We start from the raw sequence: 27,454 nt of genomic DNA, 5'->3' as shown, positions 1-27,454 counted from the left end.
AGCTGCTGGGGCTCGGGGAGAAGAGACCACGCTGCTGGAGTGGGGACAGTGGCAGGGAAGAAGACGACCAGGACCCAGAGCCCTCCCAGCCCCCCAGGCAGGGGGTACCAGCTTCACCAAGGCCTTGACCCCAGCTGGCCCTGATGGCCTACATGGGGTGCAGGGTCTAATTTTAGCTTCAACCGTAGGGCCCACAGTCCAGGAGTGCCTGCCAGAGGCACAGGGGCAGCCAGGGCTGCTCAGGCAGGGGGTGGACTGAGGAGACCAGCCCTGCTGCCTTCCAGCCCTGCCGCCTGGCCAAGCCATCCCCTGGGGAGCCCTCACAGGTCCCCCATGGCCTGGCAGACGGTCCTCCTCTCAGACAAGGGCAAAGTCAGGGGGTGCAGCCAGAGGAGCAGAAGGTCACGGCCTTGCAGTCTGGACAGGGGTTGCATCAGCCTGAGCAGTGCCCAGGGGTGGGGGGTGGGGCTGTGGGGAGGGCAAAGGTTGGCTTGGCTGTCCAAAGGCCAAGGAAACAGAGCGCTGACCACAGGAAGGCAAGGTCAGGAAGCTGGGTCCTACCTGGTCTCCTTATGCCTGGCCTCAGTCTTCCCATATGTACAATGAGGGCGCTGGACTAGAGGACTGATTCTAGCACCAGCCGCCACCCACCCTCAGGCCCCCGCTCTTCCTGCTTCCTGGCTGAGGCCCCCTAGCTTCCCCCAACCCAGGCTGTGGGTGGCCACATGCAGTCGTGGAAGAGAAAGTCCCTTTGGCTGGCACTGTCAGCCTCCTGGCTCCTCCTCATCCTCCTGGGGGTCTCCCCACTTCTCCGCCTCGCAGTGCCCTCCAGACCTCTGCCGGGGGCCCCTCAAGGCTGGCCCCGCTGGCTGGATACAGAGCTCCTGCTGAGTTTCTTCCAGCCTGGGGAGCTTCCAGAAGATGTCCCTCGACCTTCTCGAGCCCCCTGCGGCAGCGGCTGCAACTGGGCAGCCTGCTTTGACACTTCCCAGTGCAGGGGTGGTGGCCTCAAGGTATTCGTGCACCCGGCGCCTGGACCAATCTCTGAGACTCATCGCCGGATCCTGGCTTCCATCGAGGGCTCCCGCTACCACACATTCAGCCCTGGTGAGGCCTGCCTCCTTCTCTTCCTCAGCCTGGACGCCCCAGCTGGAGAGCCCAGCCCGGTGCCTCTGCAATGGAATGGGGGCAAGAACCATTTGGTCCTCAGTCTCCACCCAGCCCCCCGCCCCAAGACCTTCCAGCTGGGACAGGCCATGGTGGCTGAGGCCAGCCCCACAGTAGACACCTTCCGGCCGGGCTTCGACGTGGCTCTCCCACTTCTCCCTGAAGGCCACCCGTTTCGAGGTGGGGCTCCTGGCCAGCTGCAGCAGCACAGCCCCCACCCCAGGGAGACCCTGGTAGCCCTGGCAGAGGAGAGAGGTGGGTGGCGCACGGCAGGCACCGACTCCTCTGCATGCCCCTGGGATGGGCGCTGTGAGCAGGACCCCGGACCTGAGCAGTAAGTGGAACTTTCCCCTTGGGGATTGGAGCGGGAGGGGGTATGACAGGATGGAGCCTGGAGGCCAGGGTGGAGAGCAGGATTGAGATGGGAGAACCAACTAGTCCTGGCAAACTCAGGCCTCAGCTGCAGCAGGAGGGAGTCAGGTTAGACAACAGAGAACACTTCCACCAAGATGGTAATATGATGCAAGGAGTGTCAAAGGCAGGTTTTGGAGTTCTCCCTTGGAGATGTTAAAAATGTAAAACATGACTCATTCCTACTTTTTCCCTTTCCCTCATTCCAATCCCTCCTTCCCTGATACATTATTTAACATACATTTGGATAGTGTCTGCACTTTTACAAATATTAACTTTTTAAAAGAATGACGATAATACAATAATATGAATTGCTATCATTTAAGTGTTTGTATACCAGACACTGGAGCTCAGAGAGGTTAAGTGACTTGTCTGAGGCCACACAGCTAGACAGAGCACAGCCAGTGTTTGAGTCCAGAATTGTCTGTCACCAAAGCCCTCAGAATTAGAATTCTGAGTTTTGAGAGACAGCCTATGATCAGCCCAGTCGAATGACTCAGAGAGGCCATGAAAATTAGTAACTGGTCACAGATGGAAGCTTCCCCTGTGTCTAATTTGGAAGATTAACCTCTCAATGAATTAGTCTTTGGTTATAGCAAGTATGACTTAGGTCAGACCTAAAGAAGAACTTCCTGCCAGGGAGGGTGCCTGAATACTATATAAGGAGCATGGAAGCCTGTACCCATTGCTGTCGAGTCAATTCTGACTCATAGCGACTCTTTAGGAAAGAGTAGAACTGCCCCATAGGGTTTCCAAGGCTTTAAATCTTACAGAAGCAGACTGCCACATCTTTCTCCCTCAGAGCAGCTGGTGGGTTCAAACTGCCAACCTTTCAGTTAGCAGCTGCGTGCTTAACCACTGCGCCACTAGGGCTGTAGGACATGGAAATCTTGTTCAGAAACTTCTCTCCACTGTGGCTAGTTGGAGGCACACCTCAGGTAACAGAGCAGCTAACCCCTGAGCATCCTCTGCACCCCCAGGAGGCCAGCAGTTTCCAAAGGCTGACTGGGCAGGCAAGAATTCAAGTCAAATCCTTCTGAGGTTGTCCAGGGCCCCAGGGGCAAAGGCTTCCCTCTTGATCCCCTGGGGCAGGCCCAAGTTGGAACCTGTCACTCTAGTATCCTACCCTCCTCTCTCCCTCAGGTATTTCCCTATCTCCCAGTTCTCTGCTAGAACAACAGAGGCTATTCTGAACTTTACTTCCCTCCCAGGAATTCTGCACGTGACCAAGCTCCATTTTTGTCTCTGCCTGGGAGAACTCTCGAGCACTGCCAGCTCAGAGCTCAGACAGAAGCTCACCTTTGGTGGCAAGGTTCTCTGTTTACCAGCCCCCCTCCGCCACACTTTTCTGATCATGTTGTTGTTGTTGTCTTGTGACGTTGAGTCGATTTTGACTCATAACAACCCATGTAACAGAGGAGAACTGCCCCATAGGGTTTTCTAGGCTGTAATCTTTACAGGAGCAGATTTCCAGGTCTTTCTCCTGTGGAGCCACTGGATGGATTCGAACCACCAACCTTTCAGTTAGCTGCAAGCACTCACACACTTAGCTATTCTTGCTTATAGGAAGACCTTTTGGCTGACTTTAGTTACAGGTAAATGCAGTGGGTTATTGATGAATCTAAAAGCTATTTTAGTCTAGACTTCTCTGAGAAGTTGAAAGTTAGGGACACTGCCCACACACACACACAAACATACACACACACACCACACACACACACACACACACACACACACACTTTTGTGACCCCATTGAGAACCAGGTCCAGACTTCAAGTTAAGACTCCAGATCTAACTATGTTTCCCCAGGGGGCTGCACAGAGTAGGTGCCCAGTAAATGTTTACAGATTGATCTAAAATTGTCCAGAACTGGCTAGGTTTTCTAATCAGCCTGGGCCACCCTCTGAGTAGCACTTTTGATAAGTTATGTCCATGGGGTGGAGCTGGGCAGCTTCTACGTGTCCTCTGAACTTCGAAGAGTTCTGTCTTTGGCCTCAGCCCACCTTCAGCTGACAGGACTTTAACCTCTGGGGTAGCTTGTGCCTCAGTCTCCCTGAAGTGCCAGGCAGCTACCTGGACCAGAGAGAGAGATACAGGACAGGGGCAGAATGAGAAAGAGAGGCCTACAGCCAGAGGGCCAGTGCCCAGAAGGTGGCCTGAATAAACAAGAGCTGGTCTGAGAAAGAAGCAATTCACAGTCCCCTCCACAGGCACAACTCACTCTGCTGGTGCTGGTGGGAAAGCGGGAGGCGAGAAGAGGGAGCCAACATTGGAGGAGGGCCTGCCCTGGGCCATGCGCTTGGTCAGGCACTTTATATGTCATTGTTAAGCCTCTCAAGCACCCTTCAAGAAAGGCATTATCCCCATTTCAAGGAACAGGAAACTGAGGCTCAGAGAGGGCCTTTGGTGACAAGGTTCTCTGTCCAGCATGGCCCCGCTCACTTCTGATCAGACACTTGGAAGCAGTAGAGCTGGGATCAAACCCTGCACTTCTGGCTCCAAAGCCCATGTTTTTCCACCTTGGTTGAATAGTCTCCAGTTTCTTTGGAATAAGTTCCCACCCATTTAAATTGTTACTTATTCATTTTTATGAAGAGGTGATTCATTTACATGGTACAAAATTCACAATGTACAAAAGGGTATACAGTAAAAAGTCTCCCTCCCACCCTGTCTCCGGCCACCCAGTTCTCCTTCCGGAGGTAGACAGTTTCTTGTGCTTCCTTTCTGAGATGTGAATGTACAAGCAATATGCATACATGTTCTCCCCCACTTTTTTTTTTTTTTAACATAAATTCAATGCATGTTTTAAAGTCTCCCTGCCTGTATCGTTAGGCACACGAGGCACAGAGCCTAGGGCGCACAATACTTTCAGAGGGCCACAAAAATGTTTTCAATTCTTACCAAGTCAGGAAAAAAACAAAGAACTTTTAGCCAGAAGAAAATGTTTTAACATGTAATGTTAATATATTTGTCTTTACACCAACCAAAACCAAACCCGTTGCAGTCAAGTCAATTCTGACTCACAGTGACCCTGTAGGACAAAGGAGAACTGCCTCATAGGGTTTCCAATGCTGTAGATCTTTGTGGAAGCAGACTGCCCACATCTTTCTCCCGCAGAGCAGCTGGTCGGTTCAAACCGCCGACATTTTGGTTAGCAGTCAAGCACTTTAACCACTGTGCCACAGGGCTCCTTGTCTTTATACCAACATCGTTATCAAACATAATTTTAAAAAATGTTTTTAATGGAGGGAAGGGACCACAGAAGTCACAATAGGGCCTTGCCCATGGCCAGACCCCATTGGAGCCCTGGAGCCATGGGTTGTGACCTGGCTCCACCCTTGGCACTGATAGCCCAATTCTGGGGCAGACACCTTGCAAGGCCACAGATTCCTAAGATTTCATCAGTGGTCACCACCCAGATGCACAAGTACACAACCTCCACCACAGGTGCGCATCTAGCCTCTGGTTGCTTACTTCCACTGGTGGGGAACTCACCATCTCCGAACGCCACCTACTGGCTCCATTCTCAGACAGCTTTGCTACTAGAACTTGTGCTGAAAATAACCTCTTGAACATTTCTGTCCATTGGCCCTGCGTCTCTCCTCTTGTGCCACATGGAGCATTCATTCATCCATTGTCTGTCAGGCACTCTGCTAGGCCCTGGGGATACTGAGATGAGAGAGGCACAGCCCCTGCTCTCAAGTAGCTCAGTCTTATAGGAGAAACAAACAAGTCAATGGTTATGACATACACTGTTAAGTAGAGTGAGGCCACATGAGCTGCCTACCTGGCTTCTCTGTGTAAGAGCCTCAGTTTCCTCCTCTGTAAAACCGGATAACAGTACATACCCCCCCCCCCGCCATCTTTTATGGCTGCGGCTGCTGTGAGAATGAAGTGAGTCAATGGATGTAAAGCATTTAGAACAGTGCCTGGAACAAAGTCTGTGATCAATAAAGGTTACCTCAGGTCACTGCTATCACAGTGAGCACTGTGGCTATGGGAACACAGCAGAGGGAGCGATCAAGAAGGCCTTCTCAGAGTAGGTGATGTTTCAGCTTAGACATTAAGACTGAGTAGGAGAAGCTCCTCAGGAGAGCAAGGCTGGGAAGGGCATTACAGGCTGAGAGGGAAGAGGATGCAAAGGCACAGAGGACAGGGCAATCATGGTTAACGAGGGCTAAGGGGGGCAGTTTATTCAGCAGTCTGTGTCTTTGAACTCCCTGAAGGCTTAACCTTAGGGATTTTCGGTCCCTTAGAGCCCTGATGGCGCAGTGGTTGAGCGCTTGTCTGCTAACCGAAAGGTTGAAGCTCAAACCCACCAGCCGCTTCACGGGAGAAAGATGTGGCAGTCTGCTTCCATGAAGATTACAGCCTTGGAAACCGTATGGGGCAGTTCTGCTCTGTCCTGTAGGGTCACTATGAGGTGGAATCAACTCCCTGGCACTGGCTGGGTGGTGCTGTGTCTCTTAATGAAATAGAAGGTGTCCTGGTGTTAACTTGTGGCCTCTTACAGGGGGAGCCTCGTGGACACTTGAGCTTTAGGAGAAGGACAAAGAGGGCAGGGGACCTCTGGAGACCCCTAGGTGGAAGCTCTGGGTTGGTTCAGATAACCCAGGTTCAGGAGTTGGTGTACCTCGGTTCTGGTCCCAGCTCTGTCCCAACCCTTTCTATGACCCTGAGCCAGTCCTTGGCATTCTTGGGGACTCAGTCTCCCCTTCTGTCCAATGGGGATTGGCCCAGAGGCTGGCTAAGCCCTCACAGGTCTACTTCTTGAAGGTTCAGGCTCAGAGCCAGGTGGGCCTGTTGCTGAGGAGGGTCCTAGGACACTCTGGGCCCTACCCATAGGCCTGCTCTGAGGGCCAGTGAGCCCAGGGGTCCTGGGTCTCTCCACTCCCACTGGGTCATGAGCCTGGTTCCCTGAGCAGAGCAATCCCAGGAAGCGGGCTCTGAGGAGGCTGTGACTCCTGCCCCTCCCCCCACAGGCACACACAGCCTGAGTGTGGCCCTGGGGCTGAGGGGAGGGGGCAGGAGGAACAGAGGAGGCCTGTCCTCGGCAAGGGGGCCTCTGGGCAGCAGCTTCCTGTGTGGTTCCAAGCTGGGGGCCCAGCCCACCTCATGACAGAGAAGCCTTTCATGGGCCAGGGCTGTTCGGTGAGGGAGGGCTGAGGGTGGAGGCCACTCAGGTGAGGGATGCCTGGAGACTGTGTGTGGCAGAGTGGTGGGAAGGCAACTGCATGCACGTCCAAGTCAAACAAGGTCTTGGAAACGTCAGCCCCACCCCCCCATTTTGCAGATGAGGAAACTGAGGCCCAGAGAAGGGAAGGGAGGCATCTAGGGCAACAAAGGGTGGAGCCAGAGCTAGAACCCAGGGCTCCTGCCTCCTACTCCACCCACGGGGGAAGGGCGGGTATGAGGCTCCCGTTTGTGTTAGTGCGTGAGCGTAAGGCTGTGAGTGTTACCATATGAGAACATGCTGGTGAGTTTGCATATTGTGAATTTGGGAGTGATGGTGTAGGTTGCTGTGGGGCCATTGAGGGAGCCAGCCCCCAAGTGGGGTGGCCTGCTATCTCAGGCCTCATGTGTGCAGGACCCCCTCATGTGCCTCCCTAGGACCCACCCCGGGGTAACGCTGCCCAACGCCACCTTCTGCCTCATCCCAGGCCACCGCTCTGATGCCTTACGCTTCCTCCAAGCCCTGCAGGTACAACCCCGACTTGGGCATCCCCCACCCTGTCCCCCTACACTCCTGAGCTGGCTAGCTACCCTGGGCGCAGGCCAATGGGCAGGGGCCGTGAGCTGCCCACTCCCTTACTCTTGGGCTCAGCTGGGCTGTGGTCACATTCACCGCACCCTCTGCAGAACATAACCGCCCCAAAACAACCACCACCACCACCACTTTCCCCTCGTCTTTGCTCTTGCCCCCCACAGCAGCAGCTGCTGGTTTGGAAGTGGGAGGGGTGAACATGTGCAGGGTGGGACTGGGTGCCTCAGTTAACCCCTCTCCCCTAGGCTGGCTGCATCCCTGTGCTTCTCAGTCCCCGCTGGGAGCTGCCCTTCTCCGAGGTCATCGATTGGACCAAGGCGGCCATTATAGCTGATGAGAGGCTCCCACTACAGGTAGCTCAGGGCCCTGCCGTAGGGTGGGGACTGGACCCAGGACATTGGAGGGACTCTGGGATCCCAGCTCCCAGGCTGGCCTCAGTCCTTGTTCCTATGCTCCATCTATGTATGTTGATGAGTTTGCCCCCATATGGGGCTCGCATAGAATCAGATGGAGGCAGAGACTCCTAAGGGTTCATGGAAGTGAGCACTGGCTGGAAGTCAGGAGTCCAGGGTTCTAGACTTCTCTGACCCAGAGCAAGTCCTAATCTTCTTTCAGGCTTTGTTTTCCCATCTGTACAATGGGATAAGTTAGACCTGATGATCTCCACTGGCCCAGCTTCACTGGCCCATGACTGTTCAAATACCTAATGTAAAAGAAGCCTACAGAAAATCCAAAATCAGAGAGTGCCTCCAGGGGGCTTGGGGTGGGAAAGCAAAATACACAGTAGCTTTTCCATCTGATGAAGCAAATTTTGCCTGGCTCTGAAAAACATACATGAGAACCTGACAGGAATTCCCTAAAAGCTGAGAATGTGTGGGAGATTAATAACAGTGGTTATCATTTACTGAGCCTCTACAATGTGCCAGGCTCTGTGCTGAACTAGGTAATTCATAGTATCTAATTTAACCCTCACAATCACCCTATGAGGGAGGTACTACTATCCTCATTTTACAGTTGAGGAAACTGAGGCTTAGAAAGGTTAAGTGCCTTGTCTACAGTCACACAGTTACTAAGTAGCATTTAATGACTCCTGAGTGACCCCTGAACTTTTGATCACTGTGTGACCTGAGCTTGGCCAAGATGGCCACTGCAACCCACTTGGAGAGCCCTGGAGAAAGGGCTTCTGATTCCCAGGTCTCAGCCCCAGGTTCCCTCCTCAGAATCAATCGGAGCCTGACCAGCTCCTTGCCTCCTCCTCTTCTCCCTCTGTGCCCCAGGTCCTAGCCGCCCTCCAGGAGATGCCCCCTGCACGGGTCCTTGCCCTGCGCCAGCAGACCCAGTTTCTATGGGATGCCTACTTCTCCTCAGTGGAGAAGATCATCCACACCACTCTGGAGGTGAGGGGTGCCCCCTGATATCCCGTGGCTCCTGCCTCATCCCCATCTCATCTCCACACCCTCTGCCCAGACACCTCACCTCTCCTGCCCCAGTGTTTGCGGTTCCCCCTTGAAGATGCCTCTGGGACAATTCTGAGACTTGACTGTGAGACCCTGGACTAGTTCCTTCTCCAACCTGGGCCTCAGTTTCCCCATCTGTAGAGGGGACAGCTGTGGCAAATAGATTTCAACTCATGTGCCAACTCCAATTGATCAGCAGTGGCTGCCTGGGGCCCTGTGTTGGGAGGGATTCTGAGCTCGGTAAGAATGTCATGACCTGTTGGTGACATCTGCCCCAACTGGGTAAGAGAAGGGAGGCGGCAAGCTTGCCACCACTTGTCACCTCTGGAACACCATCACTGAGTGCCCCCTGCTCGGCTTCTGCATCTGAACCCCTCTGCCCCCAGGGACCTGGTGATGCTGCTGCCACTCTCTCTGGAGCCTGAAGGGGGCAGTGTGGGACTACACCAGTACTCACTTCCTAAGACTCCACCCACAGGATCTGAGGCCAGGACCACACTGGCCACCCCCTCTGCACAGCCCCACTCTCATTTCAGACTATTCAAGACCGGGTCTTTGGAGCCTCTGCCCACCCCTCACTGATGTGGAACAGCCCTCCAGGAGCACTCCTGGCCCTGCCTACTTTTTCCACGAGCCCCCAAGACTTCCCATTCTACCACCTGCAGCAGGGTATGACCTGGGGATGGGACATCTTAAATCCCCTTATCAGCTCTCCTGGTGTCTGCCCCAGCCTTATCCACAGAGCCCTGCCAAGATCCTTCCTGAGCTCCTAACATCTCTCCTGGCCCCCTAGGTCTCCCACTTAGGTCACTCTCCATGGGGTTCTGTCCCTTCCTACCCTGATGGCCTGTGTCTCATTCCCCCAGGCTCCTGTCTTGTCGGCAGGTTCAGCGCCCTGATCTGGGTGGGGGCCGAAGGCCAGCCCCCCCTGAAGCTCATCCAGGCGGTGGCAGGCTCCCAGCACTGTGCCCAGGTCTGCCCCTTTGCCAGCTCGGGTCCTGGGATCTAGGGTGGGAGTGAGGGTCTAGACCCCAAGAATGATCACACATTTTTTTGGTGGGGGGAAGATTTCCAAGGACGCTTTCTGCCTCCTTAGGTCTCAAGTCTCTTGTTCCTCTCCCCTAAGTGAAAACTGATGAGGCCACCTGAAAAGCAGACGCTGGAGAAGTAAATATTCATTCATTCATTCGTTCATTCATTGACTTACTCACTCACTCACTTAGCAGTCATTTTCTGAGTGCCAGGCCCTGGGCTCAATGCTGAGGACTCAGCGAAGCAGCAGGAAAGGATTCTGCTCCCAGGGTTCAGATTCGATGAGCCTTTCCTAGCACACAGACTGTCAAATCTCACTTCCAGAGAAGGTAGCTAGACCCGAGAGAGCGCTGGCAGAGGAAGGAAACTGGCAGAAGAGGGAAGCCAGGGTGCAGACAGAGAGGCTCCACAGTCACGTGGACTGGGAGCGATAAAGTGGGAGGGAGAGAATGAAAACCTTTGAGAGAAGATGGGGACAGGCCGCAGGCTAGAGGCTACCACACCAAGTTTTAACACCATATAGGTGGCCACCTTCATGTCACCAGAATTCCTACCTTCCAGAAGCCCAGAGGCAAGAAGAGAGCAGCAATAAAAGGACCTTGGATTCCTCCTCAATATGCATATATGCAGCTGTTCTCTCCTACTTCTTCCACCTGAGAAAGCTCACTCCTGGAACCACCCCCTCCTACTCCAGACCCCTGGCTTTAGGATCACCCCTCTTTCCTCCTAGATCTTGGTTCTCTGGAGCAGTGAGAGGCCACTCCCACCCAGGGGGAAGTGGCCTGAGACATCTGTCCCCTTGACAGTCATTGAGGGGCACAGGAAGGTGAGGGATGGGGAGGGGTGTGGAGGGGTGGGCTCAGCCCCTGCATGCTGGGAACCGTGGAGGTTACACATGGGGTGCTTTGCTTGGGTCTGAGCCAAGGCTGGACTTCAAAGTGGGGCTGAAGAAACCAGGCAGGAGGTTTTAGTTGCAGGCCTAATTTCTACCATCCCTGGCCCCTTTGCATTATGTTCTCAGATAACTGGGGGTTTATGTGATGAGAAAATGCAGCGGGGAGAGGGGGGTTGATGTCTCAGATAAGGAGAAGGGAGAAACCTGGGATTTGAGGAAATATGGACGGATGGCAGCAAATTTGGCCAGGGCCAGGGAGGGGATGGCTTCTGAGAACCAGGAAGGATGTGAGCCACCTGCTTGCTATATGGTTCTGGGCAAGTCACCTCATGTCTCTGGAACTGTTTCTTTCAAATGAGGGACACTTGACAACCCCTCTGAAAAGCAGGCACTGGAGAAGTAAATATTCATTCATTCATCCATTCATTCGCTCATTTATTCACTCACTCACTCACTTGGCAGTCATTTCTATGAGTATCTAAAGAGACAATAGAGATATCCCAAGATGTCAAAACTGGAAGGGCCCCTAGAGACCAACTGCCCCTTCTTACCGAAGGGGAAATGGAAGCCCAGAGAGTTAAAAGGAGTTGCCCAGGTCCCAGACTAGCTGTTGTTCACTGCCCTTCCCTCCATGCCATTCCTTTGGGGGTTGCTAGTCATTGGATATTCAGATGTTGGCTGTGGGAGGTCGGGGAGGGGTCTCACAGCTGAGTGGTCCTCTCTGCCCTCCCACTGCAGGTCAGTGATCGCTTCTTCCTGCACAGCGCCATCAGCACTGATGCCATCCTCAGCCTCGATGCCCACACCAGTCTTTCCACAAGTGAGGTGAGGGCTGGGCCCAAGAGGAGCCCAGTGTGGGTGGGGACAGAGCCAGAGGGCCCTGGTGGCCTCACAGATTCCTAGAGCTGAGAGGACCAGAGATCAAGAAGTCTAGCCTCCTGCTTTCAAAACTACCCCAGCAAGTCAATCGGCCTCCTCACTAGAAATCTAACAGAGGCTTTCACAGACTCCTTTGGGAACACTATTTTAGTGGCTCCCAGCTGGAAAAGCTCCCCCAAGCCCCCCCCCTCCCCCCACTGAAGCTTTCATGCTACACTTCTAGCCAGTTCCAGAGTCATGGCTGCTGTCTCCTCTCCCCCTGAGTCCTGCTCCAGCCCCTCAGCCAGGCTGGCCTTCCCTCCATATTGCTGGGTGTTCCTGGTTGGATGAGAAGTTCTTCCTCACACCTCATTTAAATCCTTCCCCAGGTGGACTTTGCCTTTTCAGTGTGGCAGAGCTTCCCAGAGCGGATGGTGGGCTTTCTGACGTGGAGCCACTTCTGGGATAAGGCCCGGGGTAGCTGGGGCTACACTGCTGAGAGGGCCAACGAATTCTCCATGGTTCTCACTACGGCCGCCTTCTACCATAGGTACAGCACAGGCCCTGGTACAGGGACCAGAGGGCCAGAGACCCCTCCCTGAACCAGGAGCAGGTGGCATGGGAATGAACACAGGACTCAGTTTAGCACCCAGACATCCAGGTTCTAGGCCCAGATCTGCCACTTCCCAGTTGCGTAATCCTGGGCAAGCCTCCTCACCTCTCTTGAGCCTCAGTTTCCTCAGCTGTAAAATGAGATATACTCACCTCACATGACTGGTGTGCTAATGCCAGGGGAAAATGATGTAAGTCCCTGTTACACAGATATTAACGAATGGTAGCTGAAGTTATTATTTTAAGTAGAGTTGTGCAGAGGGTGTGGACAGTGTGGCTCCAGGTCTGGTGGTGGTGGTAGGTGGGAGTGACAAAAGAATGGTCCTGATGCTTTATAAATGTGTGTGTGTGATGAGCTGCGGATTACCCAGGCCTTCCAAAAGCTGCCTAAAGCTCCCTAATCTTGGAACAGGGACTGAATTCTGGAAGGCCTCTTGTACCCTTTAAGGGGTTCTTTATACATGTTTAAAACAAATATGTATAACCTGGAGCCTCTTATAGATTTACCCAGGAGCTGTGCAGGGAATTCTTGGTAGAGTGAAGCATAACCCCTGATGTGTGCATAGTGGGCCCAGATTGTTCTGTATCAGGTTGTGTGAAGTGACGCTCACCTGGAGCAGGAGCAGCCTGGTTAATCCACAGCACTCCTGAAGCTGGTCTTTCAGCTGCTGTGTCTGATGGCTTTGGAGCCACCTCATGCCTCCCTCAGTCTGGCTCCATCTGAGATCAGAACTCAAAGTCCAGTTGTGGGGGCCCCAAGGAATCCGCCAGCGAGGGGACAGGGAGTACATCGTTGGCTGCCAGCAAGCCCCAGAGTGAAGACAAGTCCAGCACAGAGGAGAGCTGTTCACACGGAGGATGGCAGCTCTCTGAGGCAGCCAGGCAAGAGGGATGGGGATGGGGTCAAAGGGAGCCTGGAGGACAGCTGAGGTCAGGAGGGAGGAGACTAGGGCTTGGGGGTGAACTCAGCTGCTGCAGCCTCTCCCTGTCCTCCTCCCTTGCCCAGGTATTACCACACTCTGTTCACTCGCTCCCTGCCCAAAGCTCTAAGGAGCCTGGCAGATGAGGCACCCACCTGTGTGGACGTCCTGATGAACTTCCTGGTAGCAGCAGTAACCAAGCTGCCCCCCATCAAGTTGCCCTATGGGAAGCAGCACCAGGGGGCCAGCCCTCCGCCGGTGAGCAGGGCAGAGGGGGACTGGTCGGCACTGGCTGGGCACTGGCTGGGGGAGGGAGGAGCAGGGAAGCGAGAAGGAAGGAAGGATTCCCTCTCAGTGTAATTCAAATCCTTCTTGCTGGGGGATGGGGGTGGAGAAGAACAGAAAAACTTTCCATTGCATTTCTCCACCCCCTCTTAGGCATCTGGGAGCTCAGGCCCAAAGCCGCAGACCCCCGACCTGGACTGCATCAATCTGATGGCGGCAGAGTTCGGCCACATGCCCCTGGTGTCCTCTCGCCTCCGCTTGGACCCGGTGCTCTTCAAGGACCCGGTATCCGTACTGCGGAAGAAGTACCGCAGCCTGGAAAAGCCCTAGGAAGGACAAGTGGAGCCTCCAGCACTGTTCCTAGGAGCTCTGCACCTGCCTTGGGGGCTCAGCCCCCTGCCTTGGGACATCTGAGAACCAATCATGGCAACTAGTTGGCTAAACGTCAGCTCCCGGTTGGCCAATCACAGCCATAGCCCTCCCATCTGTAAGGGGCAAGGCTTCTACCCTCCCCCAAAGCCTCTGCTGGCAGTCCGCTGGTGCACCGCACTTGCTCTCGGAAGCTGGACTTTTGCTTATGTGGATCCCTTTGCCTAGAATGCCTTTTTCTGCTTCTCCACCAAGCTAACATCTACTTGTCTTTCAGATTCTCACCTCCTCCAGGAACTTGCCTGACCTCCATTCCCGCGCCTGGATGGGATTAGTCTCCTCCTTGGAGCTCCCACAGCCCAGTGTTTCCCCGAAGTCCCGGCTCTGTTCTTGCCTGGCAATGCTTACACCGTCAGGGCCCAGGACTGACCTGTGAGCGCCGAGAGGACTGGGTCGTGTTCTCTTCTCCCTGGTCGTGCAGGTGCACGATAAATATTTGACGAACAGATAGATGGAACAGACACCAACTGGGCGCCTACTGCGTGCCTGGCCCTGTGCCGGCGGTGGCGGGAGTGTGGACCTGGTGCAGCGTGAAAGACAAAACTCCGCGCCCCGCCTCCAGGGTTCTTGGAGGAAGACAGCTACTCTCAGACACCGGGGTTGCTAGCGCAATCCTCGCGCCCCAGTGAAGGAGCAAAAAGGTGGCAGGAGGCCAGTTTCGGGGCTTCCATCCGTCTGGGTGTGGGGAGAGAAAGGCAGAGGGAACGCAGGTGCTCCGCCGCAGCCAGGCCTGGGACGCTCGGTTCAGGCTCGGCCGCTCGCCCTGCATTACCACTTTGGACCACTAGAGGTCAGCGCCACACCGCGCTCCTATCACCCCAAAAGACATTGGTTTTTCACATCCACCGAGTCAGAGAGCGGGCGGGAGACGTGGAGGGTTCTTGGTGAGTGCGGCCCGAAGTCTGAAAACTCGGGTGAAGAATCTGAAAACAGCCCCACCCCTTTTGCCCCGACACTTGGGACTCAGTAAGAAGGGGCCATTTCTAGGTGGGCTGAGTGGGCGCAGGGGCTGTCTAGAATGCCCTGGCGGTGAGGGTGGAGTGTGGGAGGAGACACTGGGTTCTCTCGGGTTCACCCACCTGGAACTGGAATTATCACTTTGGAAATAAAGCGCGTGTCCTTGCCCCCTCACGCTCAAGCTATAAATACCCTTGCAGCAGCTGCACGGGGGAGGGGCACTCAGGGCTTGCCTGGTGGGAGGGGAGACTCCAGAAAGGTGGGGGTAGTGGGTCCAGCCCAGGTCCAGGGTGTCAGGTGTTTTCCTGCTTTGATGGCCCGGCGCTGCTTTGGAAACTCCCGTGACTAGCTCGCTGGCTGGAACATGCAGTCCCCCAAGGCCTATCCAAGGCCTCCCACCCCCATCCTCCAGCCTGACCTCTGGCCCCTGGATGACTCAGGTCCTCTCTGGAGTCAGTCACAGCTGGGGATGCAGAGAGGTCTCTCCCTTAGGAGGCATGGGATTGGGAGCTAAAGAGGAGGGCAGCCTGGCCCAGAGTCAAGAACCATTGAGGGTGGTGAGGAAGCACACAGCTGCAGCCCAGTCAGCCTTCCCAGGGTGGGGAGGGCTCCCCTCCAGGCCTAGCCAGGGAAGGAGGCTCCTTTCTCCTCCTCAATCTTAGCTTTGGCAACCAGGCCACTGAATGGCCAGGGCATCGCCTTGCCTGTGGGGAGGGCACTGCCAGACCCAGGGGCCCACACTGTACCAACAGGCAGCCCAGAGCAGGTCCCCAGCCCTGCTGGAGAGAGAAAGCCTAGAGGAATGAGGCAGAAATCCAGACCTGCCTCACTCTGGCTGTGTGACTTAGGCAAGCAACATAATCTTTCCAAGCCTCATTTTCTGAACTGTAAAAACGGAGGATGGCAATGACTATCTCTTGAGGGAGGGTAAAGACTTGCTTGGCACCCAGGCTCAACTTGAATCAGATTGACTTATAATTAAAATCTCTATGGTTATTATAAAGTAGAGGGTCAACGAGTTGGATTGACACAGTGGCTGCAACAATGGGCTCAAGCATAACGATTGTGAGGATGGCACAGGACCGGGCAGTGTTTCGTTCTGTTGTACATAGGGTCGCTATGAGTTGGAACCAACTTGACGGCACCTAATAGCAACAACATGGTTATTTTAGGAGCCCTGGTGGCACAGTGGTTAAGTGCTACGGCTGTTAACCAAAAGGTCAGCAGTTCGGATCCAGCAGCTGCTCCTTGGAAACCCTGTGGGGCAGTTCTAGTCTGTTCTATAGTGTTGCTATGAGTTGGAATGGACTCGACGGCAATGGGTTTGGTTTTTTGTTTTGGTGGCGGAGTGGTTCACCAGCTGCTCCTCTCCTTGGGAGAAAGATGTGGCAATCTGCTTCCATAAAGATTACACCCTTGGAAACCGTATAGGGCAGTCCTACTCTGTTCTATAAGATCACAATGAGTTGGGATTGACGGGAAGGCAGTGGGTTATTTTGGGTTATGCTTATTTTAGGGTTAGATTATTCTCTCTAGGAACTGATCAGCATTCCTCTGATGAATTTTAGCTGTCAGACCTAAGTCCTGTCCGTGCTCCAGGTTCCAGGGCCTGACAAATCCACTGACCAAGATTGCAGGCAGCCCCTGATGACAGCGCTGGAAATGCACAAGGAGGTCATTTTACAGATGGGAAGAGAGAGCTCAGAGGGGAAGGTGAGAAACCCCTCTCATGCCCTCTTCCCCTATGAGTCAGGGCAGAGTCAAGATGAATTCAGGTGCTGCCCATGGGGAGGCTGGGAAGCCCACCTGGCCACAAGCCTCGGAGTTCCATCCTTCCTGGGTGATGATAAAAGTAACACCACTCTTTAAACACCAGGTGCTTCACACACCTTGGTTCTAGTCCTCACAACAACCCATGAGGTAGGTGTGAACATTCTATTGTACAGATAAGAATAACAGCCATAAAGAGGTCTACTTACCTCAGGGCCAAAACCAGTTCCCATCAGCCATCATGACTCATGCCAACCCCTTGTGTGTCAGAGTAGAACTGTGCTCCATAGGGTTTTCTTTTTTCCTTAAACATTTTACTTTAATCAAAACGTATAAATATACATGTATTCATTAATCTTTGTTTTATAACTTTTTTTACAGGTGTACAATTTATTGGCAGCAATTACAATAATCGGCTGTGCAACCCTACCCTTAATCAATGAGATATTTCCATCACCTTTAACCCTCCCTTTCCCCCTCCCTCCTGCCCTGGTAATCACTAATAAACTTCGTTCTCTGTACACTTGCCCTTTCTTGTGTTTTTAAATAAGTGAGGTCATACAATATTTGTCCTTTTGTGACTGACTTATTTCACTCAGCATAATGTCTTCCAGCTCCATCCATACTGTAGCATGTATCAAGACCTCATTTCTCCTACTGGCTGAGTAGTATTCCATTGTATGTATGTACCACATTTTGTTGATCCATTCAACTGTTGATGAGCATTTAGGTTGTTTCCACCTTTTGGCTATGGTGAACAGTGTTACAACGAACTCTGGTGTACAAGTCTCTGTTTGAATCTTTGCTTTCAAGTCTTTTGGGTATATACCTCGGGAGTAGAATTGCTGGGTCATATTCGTGTTCTATTTTTAGTTTTTTGAGGAACTGCCACACTGTTTTCCACAGGGCCTCTACCATTTTGCATTCCCACCAGCAATGGGTAAGGCTTCCAAGTTCCCCCACATCCTTGCAATCATTTGCTATTTTTGTTGTTATTATTATTTTTTTAATCTTAGCCATCCTAGCGGGAGTGAAATGGTATCTCATTGTGGTTTTGATTTGCATCTCTCTGATGGCTAACGACACGGAGCATCTTTTCACGTATTTGGTGGCCATTCCCAGGTCCTCTTTGGTGAAATGTCTATTCAAGTACTTTGCCCATTTTATGATTGGGTTGTCTTTTTGTTAAGTTTGATATATATTTTGGTTATTAGATTCTTGTCAGATATATGGTTTCCGAAGATATTCTCCCAGTCGGTAGTTTGTCTTTTCACTTTTTTGTTAAAGTCTTTTGATGAACAGAAGCTTTTACTGTTTAAGAGGTCCCATTTATTTATGCTATCTTTTGCTGTTTGTGTTTTTGTTATTATATTATATAATCCGTTGTTAAAAGCTAGAACTGACAGCATTGCACCTGCTTTTCCTTCTAAGAATTTTATTGTTTTAGTTTGCACATTTAGGTCCTTAATCCATTTTGAATTTGTTTTCGTGTATAGTGTGAGGCATGGATCCTGTTTCATTTTCTCCACGTGGAAATCCAATTTTCCTAGCACCATTTGTTGAAGAGATTCTTCTTTCGCCATTGAACGGACTTAGCACCGTTGTCAAAAATCAGTTGACCATAGATGTGTGGGTTTATTTCTGGACTCTCAGTTCTATCCCATTGGACTCTGTGTCTATTGTTATACCAGTACGAGCCTATTTGACTACTGTAGCTTTATAGTATGTTTTAAGATCAGGAAGTGTGAGTCCTCCTATTTTGTTTTTCTCTTTCAACATTCTTTTAGCCATTCCAGGCCTCTTGCCAGTCCATATAAAGTTGAGGATTGGTTATTCTATTTCTGTAAAGAAGGCTGTTGGAATTTTGACTGGGATTGCTTTGCATCTATCAATCTCTTTGGGTAGTACTCCATAGGGTTTTCAAGGGCTGATTTTTTGGAAGTAGATCACCAGGCTTTCTCCCAAGGTGCCTCTGGGTGGACCTTTCAGTTAGCAGCCAAGTGTGTTAAGCATTTGCACCACCCAAGGACTTGCTTATAAGGGCAGAGAGACCATTATATTGGGGGTTACCTGATAACTGGGCTCTTGTCTCTAGAAGACTGGGGACAGGTCTGCCTTCTTGCATCTTGTAAACACAAGCTACCCCCTAATTCAGGAATCCTCACACACAATGCCCAGGAAGCCAGTGACTCCTCTCCTGATTGGCCCCCAGGCTGTGTCCAGCCCCTCTCTGTCCTCCGTCCCTGGGCCTTGACCAGGTCAGGCCACACCGAGGACAGAGCTGGCCCAGTCATGTCTGATTTCGGGCTCCCAAGCCCTGGGACAGCATCGGAGCAAGAGACATAGCCTAGAGGCTGCAAGGCTGTTAGGGCGAGAGCCAGACTGAAATCCCTGTCCCCTCCCCTCCCCCTGCAGCCACCTGTGGCAAGGGCATCTTGGTGTTGGCCCAGCTTCCTGGGCTGGGGGAATAAGGAAGGAGGAAACCCAGCCAGTGCCTTACCCAGTAAGACACCTGGCCCTTTCAGGGAAAGAGAACGTTTGGCTCACAACTGAAGTGACTGAGGCACAGACAGGTCTCAGGTGCCCCTGGCTCCCCACTGAGAGGGTGGGGTCCTTAAAGTTCCCCAACCCCCATGGCCTCCTTCAATCATATTGTTAGGGGCAGAAGGAGGGGGCTCTGTTCCAGGGATTCTTCACAGATTCCTAAGGCAGAGGCCAGGCAGGCTGAAATGGGAAATGAGGCAGGCAGGTGAGGGGATATTGAGGCCCCCCCCCCATTGCCTTGCCCGCTGCAGGGGGTAAGATAGCATTAGTTCAGGATTAGGCCTAAACCCAATCCCGCCAAAAGCAGACGCAGAAGCCTGCTAAGTCCCCCCGCCAGGTTGGCTGTAGTCATGATGGGGGAGGCAGGGGAAGAGCCCTCTTCCGGGGATGGGGCAAGGGTCCCACACACTGAACATGGAGCAGAGGTCAGGAGGTTTATAAAGCAGCCTGTGTAGTGGCATCCTGGCTGGACTTGGGGGCACTCAGCCCTGCCCCCTGCAGGTCTTGTCCGTACCCCAGTTGGTGCCTGGCCAAGCAGTCAGTCTGAGGGGCCTTGGCACTTCTGACAGTCCTTCATGTCCTCAGAGTAGTCCTCAATCTGGATGGTCATCGTGTGGAAATGGAACCTCCCCTGGAGCCGGGTGCGGGCCGCCTTCAGCACAGCCTGGGCGTCTGTGTTCCGAGCTGGGGGCCGGGAGGACACACCAGGGGGGGCACCAGACCTGTTTACTCACCCTCATTCCCTCAGGAGGAACCAGGAGCCCCAGCCTCACACCCTACCCTCCGCCCCAGCAGAACAGGCAAGGGGACCACGGGCATCAAGAAGCCCCCAGGGAAAAAAAACAAAAGAAAGAAAGAGAAAATGGAAAGATATGTTACACTGACTATCTGCACACCCACCTACGTGAATGAATAGATACGTGATGAAGCACACAGGGCAAAATGTTAATAACTGGATCATAGTTTAACAAGATTTTCTCAGATAAATGTTTTCTAAAATATCAGTTTACTAGAGGAAGAATGGAGGTTCCTCCTTCCCTAGTAGATTTTTTAACATTAAACTGTCCTGCCATTTTTAGAATCAAATATACTTGGTCACAAAAAGAAAAGAAGCTCCCAGATTCCCCTCCCCCACCAGGCAACCCTCAGTCCACAGACCTGGCAGGACCCTGAAAGAGCCGGAAGAGCCCTGGCCTTGAGACTGGGAACCTGCCTTCTTCTGCCACTTATTAGCTGTAAAACCTGAGCAAGCGACTTCCCATACCCACCTCACCCTCGGTTTCTTCATCTATAAATGGGATTGTGAGGATCAAATGAAATAATGCCTGCAAATACTCAGCATGGTGCCAGATTCAGTACCTGGGCACTGTAAGCATCTGGGACCAGCTGACCCATTGGGGAAAGCCCTAGCCTATTGGTTGTCTCTTCCCTTCACCCCGGCCCCAGGGGTCCCCAGCCACTCACCAATGGCAATGTGGACAGACAGCACGGGCTGGGCCACGGTCAGTGCCCAGATATGCAGGCTGTGCAAGGCTTCCACCCCCTCCACCGACAGCAGCAGATCCCGCACAGCCGTGAAGTCCATGCCCTTGGGGGTCCCTGAGGATGGCAGGGACAGAGGCTGGAAGGACATAGGTCCCTCCTACCCATCCCATCTGTGCAAAGCTGGCTCCTACTCCTAAATGTTACCTCCTCAGAGAAGACTTCTTTGACCAACTGATCTAATGTTGCCTCCACTTCCCCAACTCTCCATCGTATCACCATATTTTATTTTCCTGTTCACTCTTAACACTGTCTGAAATGATCGTATTTGTGAATTTGTTTATTGTTTTCTTTACCACTATATCCCCAGTGCTTAGAACAGTGCCTGGCCCGTAGTAGGTGCTCAATAAATTGTCTTTGAATGGAAGGAAGAAAAGGAAAGACGGGAACTTGGGAATCCCTGGGCATCATAAACAGTATCAACATCATCATCACCTTCACCGTTATCTGGGTCAGTCAGATTCTTGGAGAAAAAGCTCTGACCTGCACCTAGCTACTCCTGCTGACCCCAGACCAATATCCAACTCCAGACTGACCCTGGCCACACAGAGACCCATGACCCTGGCCCAAGACCGAAGCCCTTCGGGCACAAGGAAAGGGGAATGAGTGTGGTCATTCAGGGCAGGCCATTCTCCACTACCGAGCAATCCCCTCAAATCCCAGTCATGTCCTCCCAAGACACGGACACAGTCTGGTCCCTGAGATGTTGTGGAAAAGGCCTGAGCTGGGAGTGGATTCAGCAGCCTTGCCCAAGACTGATGGTCCTTTTCTGAGCCTCAGTCTGCCCCTCTGTGCAATGGGAAGCACAATCCATGCCCCCTCCCTCTGCCTGAGGGAAGGCCATGGGAGACTGAGGAGGTGTTTGGGGAAAGCTGAGTGCCAGGTGCCACAGATATCACCCAGAAGCCACCTGGCTAGGCAGGAGGATGCATCCCATCAGGGGAGGTGGCACCCTCAGGGCAGCAGCTGGGGAAAGGAAGGCACAGGCCAGAGGGCATTTCCAGAAGTGCCACATCTCAGGGCCCAGCTTGATGCCAAGATTGGCTTGGGGCCCCAGGAGGTTTTCCAGTCTATACCAGGCTCCAGACCATGGCTCTGCCACCAGTGTGCCAGAATCCTCGTCCCTCACCCTACATACACCCTAAGTTGAGGATTATAAGACCTAGAGGGCCAAGAGCGAAAAAGGAGCCCCAAGCCCAGGCTACCTTCCATCAGCACCAGGATCACATCTCTCAAGATGGTCAGGGTCGTCCCCAGGACCAGGATGGAGAAGAGGAAGGTGCAGATAGGGTCCACGTACTTGTACTCCGGCTACAGAAATCGGGGAAGGCAAAGCTGGGGCCCACCACCTCACACTCCAGCTGCCCTTCTCCCCTCCCACCTAGCACAGTGGCAGGGAGAGGGGCTCTCTTCTGCAGGCTGGGCACCAGCCTCACGCTGGCCCTGCTCCCAGTTCTCTGTCCTTTATTCTGTGTCCTGAAGAACAGGCAGGCAGACCACAGTGCAAGGTAAAGCACAATCTCTTCCACTCTCCTTGCTCAAGGGGCTGAGGCATGGACAGAGCTAAAAGAAATCTTAGACACCATTCAGTTCAATGCCCCCACTTACAGATGGGGAAATTGAGGCTCCAAGAGAGGAAGCGGCTCCCTCAATGTCACATAGCTAGCAAGTGGTGGAGTCAGGCTTCAAATCCAGGCCTGACTCCAATGCCTGCTCTTTCCTCTGTATCTACCTGATAAGCAAAGCCCAGGGCTTTGGCACCACACAGTCCTAGGTCTGAGTCTGACTGCACAACTTACCAGCTGTGTAACACTGAGGAAGGCACTGAACCTCTCTGAGCCACAGAAAACACCACCACCTACCATTCAGGGTTGTCGTGAAGGTCTCAAGTGCTGACACTTGGTAAGTGTTGGATAAATGCCAGCTCCTTCTCTCTCCCAACCCTTGTCTCCAGAGCTGGAAGGGGGCTAGAATGGGGTAAGGGCCCTGAGCAGAGAGGAGTCCCCAGATGATCTACACTCTCCTGCTCCCCAGACCTCCTTCTGCCCCCGGCTCTGACCTTGAAGTATAAAATATAGGCTGCCACCAGGACGCCCAAGCTCTGCAGAAAGTCCCCAATCACGTGGACAAAGGCAGCTCGGACACTGGGGTTCTCCTGCTGCTTGCTGGTGTCATGACTGTGCCCGTGGCTGTGGCTGTGACCATGGCCAGACTGGTGAAGGGTCAGCCCCATTCTACAGAAATGGAGACAGAGCTGAGTGGTTCACTGAGGTAGCAGGTAGAGGCCGCCATCATGGCTGGCCTCTCCGCAGGGTAAAAACATCCTCCACCTCCCAGACTCTGCGTGATCACTTTGGCCATGTGAGGGGCCCAGCCTGCATGGCCTTGGTTCAAAGTGCCACAGAAGAAAGGGCTCGGCTCCAGTGTCAGGCTGAGTCTGAGCACGCTGCTGGACCAGTACCGAATCTCAGAACGGGAGGGAACGATGAAGGCCATCTAGTCCCCCCGCCATGTCACAGATGGGGAAGCTGAGGCCTAGAGAGGGGAAGTAGCCTCTCCAAGGTCACTGAGCAAGGGAGAAAAAGAGCCTCAGGGAGATATCAATGCTCTACACACCACTGCCACTCACAGACACTGATTTCAGGAACATCAGCTTGAAAGGACTTGGATTCGATTCTGGCCCCAGAAACATCTATTCCTGCAGGAACTAGGTTCCTCCCTCCCTTCTTTAGGTATGAAGCCTCCAAGGTTATTCACTGACATGTATGGGGGGAGGGCAGGGAGGGGGATTGATTGTGGCCCAGATTTGCAGCTCCAGATGCCCTTGACCTAGGCCTAAAACAGAACCCAGGTGTCCAAGGTGCCAGAGCTCAGACCGCTGGGGAGATTCTGTCCCCATTACCTGTGCTGGACGTGGCATGGCCTCCTTCCACCAAGAGCGGTCACATGGGTATGTATGTGAAAGGTTTGGGGAGGGGGTCTTGTGGGGTAACTGAAGCCACACTCACATGATGTTCACAGCCACAGCACAGCCGGATGTGATCAGCATGGTCCCGCCCTCGATCTCATAGTTCCCAGAGACTAGCCGCTCCACCGCCAGGTATACCAGCACCCCGGTCACCACCCAGATGGACATCACAGACAACAGGGCTCCCAGGATCTCTGAGGAAGAACCAGACCTCCAATACCAACCTCAGTGTGTGGCCCTAGGGCTAAGAAAGCCTCCCCTTCCCTCCTCGACCCCCCTCACACCAGACTGCAAAGTCAGGGCCTGGGTGCCACTGGGCTCTGCTGAGGTACAGCTAGCACATTGCACCTTACCCTACCACTCATGTGTCTGAGGACATCAGAGCTAGAAGGGACTTAAGAAGTCATTTGGGTCAACTTATTTCGTTTGACATGTTAAAAAAAATAAAATGACTTATTAAAATATATACCCATTGCTCAGCTGGCAAACTGAGGCTTCTGAGGAGAGGCTGGGCCGTCTCCCACCAAGAGGAAAATGACAGTGCAGCCCGGAGGTGAATTAAACAGGGTTGAAAGCCTATATCTTCCAGAAGGCTTTGCTGATCTTGCCCTCCCCCTAAAGCTGATCCATGGGGTTCGGTGCAGGGTTAACGCCATAATCATTTGTTCTTGAAGTAGGACAGCTGCACTTCTCAGGAAGGTGACCTCTCTTCTCTATAGACTGGGAATTCCCGGAGGACAGAGACCAAGGTTGACATCCTCTTCCCCTACCCAGGTCACCCGCCCGGCCTCATTCAGGGCTCCACCGATTGCAGCCACCTAAGAATCCAGGTCCTCATGGTCTTGGGGAACTTCTAGCTCAATTGGCATAACACAGTTTATAAAGACAATGTTCTACATTCTATCTTGGTGAGTAGCGTCTGGGGTCTTAAAAGCCTGTGAGCAGCCATCTAAGATACTCCACTGGTCTCACCCCTTTGGGAGCAAAGGAGAATGAAAAGAACAGGATACAAGGAAAACATTAGTCCAAGGCCCCCACCAGACAGTCCAGCACAGCTAGATGGTGCCCGGCTACCACCACTGACTGCTCTGACAGGGATCCCAACAGAGGGTTCTAGACAGAGCTGGAGAAGGATGTAGAACATAATTCTAACTCACAAAAAAAAGACCAGATTTACTGGCCTGAAAAAGTCTGGAGAAACCCCGAGAGTATGGCCCCCAGACACCCTTTTAGCTCAGTGGTAAAGTCACTTTCGAGGTTCACCATTCAGCCGGGGATTGGACAGCCCCATAAAACAAAATGGGACTAATGAGGCACAGCAGTCCAGGGACAAGGACTAGAAGGCAGAAAGGGACAGGAAAGCTGATGATAGGGAATCCAAGGTTGAGTAAGGCCAGTGTTGACATGTCGTGGGGTTGTTAACCATTGTCATAGGGCAACATGTGTACTAACTCTTTAATGAGAAACTATTTTGTTCTGTAAACCTTCGTCTAAAGTGAGAATAGCAGCACAACTGGAAGAACATAATCAGTGTTACTGAACTGTGCATACAGAAATGTCTGAAATTGTGTATCTTTGGCTATGTATATTTTCACCAAAAAAAAAAAAAAGGTCGAGAAGGGAGAGGGTTGACATGTCATGGGGTTGTTAACCAATGTCATAAAACAAAATGTGTACTGACTGTTTAATGAGAAACTATTTGTTCTGTAAACCTTCACCTAAAAAAAGTACAAAAAAAAAAAAAAAAAGAATCCAGGTCCTGACCTGTCCCCTCCCCCAAGTCCATCTCCAGCCTGACTAGGGCCCTTACCAGCTCGCTGCCAACCGAAGTTCATGGTCTTGGTGGCCGGCCGGGAGGACATGCAGAGGGAGAAGAGGCTGATGAGCATGCTGGCAAAGTCAGTGAGCAGGTGGGCTGCATCGGTCATTATCGCCAAGCTATGTGCCAGGTACCCACCTACAAGGGAAGGGCCAGGAGGGTGAAGGGTCCTCTTCAGCTCCCCAAGGAGCCAACCCCTCAGACTGTGTGTGCAATGGAGAGACCACAGACTCTGGAGACAGACACACCAAGTTCGAGACCTCTCCACCCATTAGCTGTGTAACCTTGGACAAGTGACTTGCTCTCCGAGCCTCAACTTCCACATCTATGAAATGGGAATAATAACATCTACTAAGAGGGTAAAAAGCAGAGTAAACCCATTGTCGTCAAGTTGATTTCGACTCATAGCGACCCTAAAGTATGGAGTAGAACTACCCCATAGGGTTTCCAAGAAGCAGCTGGTAGATTTGAACTGCTGACCTTTTGGTTGGCAGCTGATGCTTAACTACCATGCCGCCAGGGCTCCAAAAGCATGATAGGTACTCAGTAAATGCTCTCTCCTAGGCATTCAGGCCTCCCTTACCTACTAGCTGTGTGTAATCTTGGGCAAGCTGCTTAACCATAACCTGCCTCAGTTTCCTCTTCTCTACAATAGGGAGAACAGCACCCACATGACAGCAGGAGTTGTCAAGATTGCATGAGACAATGTGTATATAAAGGGCTTAGCACAGTGAGTGTTCAATAAATTGGGCTATTAATATTAATATTACTGGGGAAATCCAGGAGAAAAGTCTTTTGGATCATCCAGACAGCCCATGCCCCAACTTCAGTTAATTAGCACAGAAGTTCTCACCAACAACTTCCCCAATCATGAACACCAGGCAGATGGCAGAGGCCACATAGAGTTGGCGCCGGGCCCGCTCCCTCTTGGGGTCGAAGTGGCTGCCAGGTTCCTTCTGGGCATGGCAGTAATGGTTGCTCTGGGTGGCCAGCTCAATGGCCTGCAAGTCCAGGCCAGGCTGGGGCAGAGGGATCCAGCCAGCCCCATCCTGCCATACAGATCCCGTGTATGACCTGGTCAGAGAGGGAGGGAGAGGGGAAACTCAGCTCTGAGATGGGGCAAGGAAGGCTGACTCCGGCCCCAATTTGCTGTGGGGCCTTGGTGTTCCCATTGGACACATGCGGAAGATGGCTTGGGATACGCTGACCTCCAACAGTCCCTGAGGAATGAGGACAAGAGAAGATCGTGCTGGGGGAATGATCAATCCAGGAGTCTTGGGGCCTCGGCCTAGGCTGTTCTCTCCTCCCCCATCCCTTCCTGGGCCTGGAGGAGGCGGAAGACTTTGGGAACTGGCCAAGGGGCCGGGCTGGTTCAGCGGAGCGAAGCTTGGAGAAGGAGCTGAGCTCAGACCTGGGGAGAAGCGCAGACCCTCCCTCCCTCTTTCCCTCCCTCCTCCGCACACGTGGGGGCACAGGGCCTCCCTAGGGCGGGGCCGCCAGGGGGCAAAGTACTGGGCCAGTGGCAGGGCTCCGAGCAGCCGACTCTCCCCTCTCCCCTCTCCTCTGGTGGGCAGGGGTCAGGGTCTGCCCTCGGTCCCAAGGAAGGTATGCTCCCCGGGCCCACTTTCGATCTCCCCTTTCCCCCACCTCACCCCATCCTTCCAACATGATCCGGGTTCAAGATGCCGCCAAAACCGTCCACTGCCAGGATGGCTAACGAGGAGGTGCGTCTGATGCCGCGCAAACTCCCGCTCCTCCCCAAGCTCCCGCCTTACCGAGCTCCGGGCCTGGAGTCCAACAGATGCTGCCTCTCCGTGGCCTCCATGCGGCCCTGCGCGCCCCGCGCTTATTCCCGCCAGCCGAGCGCCGGCCGCCCCGCGAAGTGCGCCTCGAAGTTGCGCTAGGGATGGTCCGCGGCGCTCGCACCCACCTGCTGTGAGAGTCCGGAACCCACCTGCAAGGAGGGCACCGCGCGCCCTCTCCTGCCGCCCCAGCGTGTGCGCCCCCCGTCGCCGGCTCCGCCG

General features: G+C 53.1%; 2 protein-coding genes across 3 annotated transcripts; one reads left to right on the top strand and one right to left on the bottom strand.

The window, feature by feature from the left end:
- Positions 1 to 725: 725 nt before the first annotated feature.
- Positions 726 to 13,731, top strand: EXTL1 (exostosin like glycosyltransferase 1). The gene is made up of 11 exons (XM_004377091.1): positions 726 to 1,501; positions 7,189 to 7,279; positions 7,588 to 7,695; positions 8,620 to 8,739; positions 9,336 to 9,468; positions 9,666 to 9,772; positions 10,562 to 10,657; positions 11,465 to 11,551; positions 11,974 to 12,134; positions 13,203 to 13,374; positions 13,555 to 13,731. The coding sequence occupies exons 1-11, from the start codon at positions 726 to 728 to the stop codon at positions 13,729 to 13,731; spliced, it is 2,028 nt and encodes a 675-aa protein (XP_004377148.1).
- A 5,789-nt stretch (positions 13,732 to 19,520) lies between these two features.
- SLC30A2 (solute carrier family 30 member 2) lies at positions 19,521 to 27,255 on the bottom strand. Of its 2 annotated transcripts, XM_004377089.1 has the most exons (8): positions 27,206 to 27,255; positions 26,284 to 26,504; positions 25,422 to 25,568; positions 23,652 to 23,805; positions 22,703 to 22,877; positions 21,849 to 21,954; positions 20,566 to 20,700; positions 19,521 to 19,785 (listed from the first exon to the last, which is right to left on the bottom strand). In XM_004377089.1, exons 1-8 carry the CDS (start codon positions 27,253 to 27,255, stop codon positions 19,640 to 19,642), a joined length of 1,134 nt encoding a protein of 377 aa, XP_004377146.1. In that variant the 3' UTR covers positions 19,521 to 19,639. The 2 variants fall into 2 exon arrangements, with proteins under 2 accessions (XP_004377146.1, XP_004377147.1); XM_004377090.1 differs by lacking the exon at positions 25,422 to 25,568.
- Positions 27,256 to 27,454: the final 199 nt, after the last annotated feature.

The sequence above is a fragment of the Trichechus manatus genome, unplaced genomic scaffold, assembly GCF_000243295.1.
Source record: "Trichechus manatus latirostris isolate Lorelei unplaced genomic scaffold, TriManLat1.0 scaffold00048, whole genome shotgun sequence".
Lineage (NCBI taxonomy): Eukaryota > Metazoa > Chordata > Mammalia > Sirenia > Trichechidae > Trichechus > Trichechus manatus.
Note: the sequence above shows the minus strand (reverse complement) of the source record. Positions and strands in the feature narration are given on the sequence as shown.

Excerpts from the sequence above, each read along its gene's own strand:
- SLC30A2 (XM_004377089.1), bottom strand. The coding sequence starts at position 27,255 with ATGGAGGCCACGGAGAGGCAGCATCTGTTGGACTCCAGGCCCGGAGCT. Across the intron at positions 23,806-25,421 it reads CTTCGGTTGGCAGCGAGCTG|AGATCCTGGGAGCCCTGTTG; the intron begins GTAAGGGCCCTA and ends GTTCTTCCTCAG. Across the intron at positions 19,786-20,565 it reads GTCTGTCCACATTGCCATTG|CTCGGAACACAGACGCCCAG; the intron begins GTGAGTGGCTGG and ends CCCGGCCCCCAG.
- EXTL1 (XM_004377091.1), top strand. The coding sequence starts at position 726 with ATGCAGTCGTGGAAGAGAAAGTCCCTTTGGCTGGCACTGTCAGCCTCC. Across the intron at positions 7,280-7,587 it reads GCTTCCTCCAAGCCCTGCAG|GCTGGCTGCATCCCTGTGCT; the intron begins GTACAACCCCGA and ends CCTCTCCCCTAG. Across the intron at positions 12,135-13,202 it reads ACGGCCGCCTTCTACCATAG|GTATTACCACACTCTGTTCA; the intron begins GTACAGCACAGG and ends TCCCTTGCCCAG.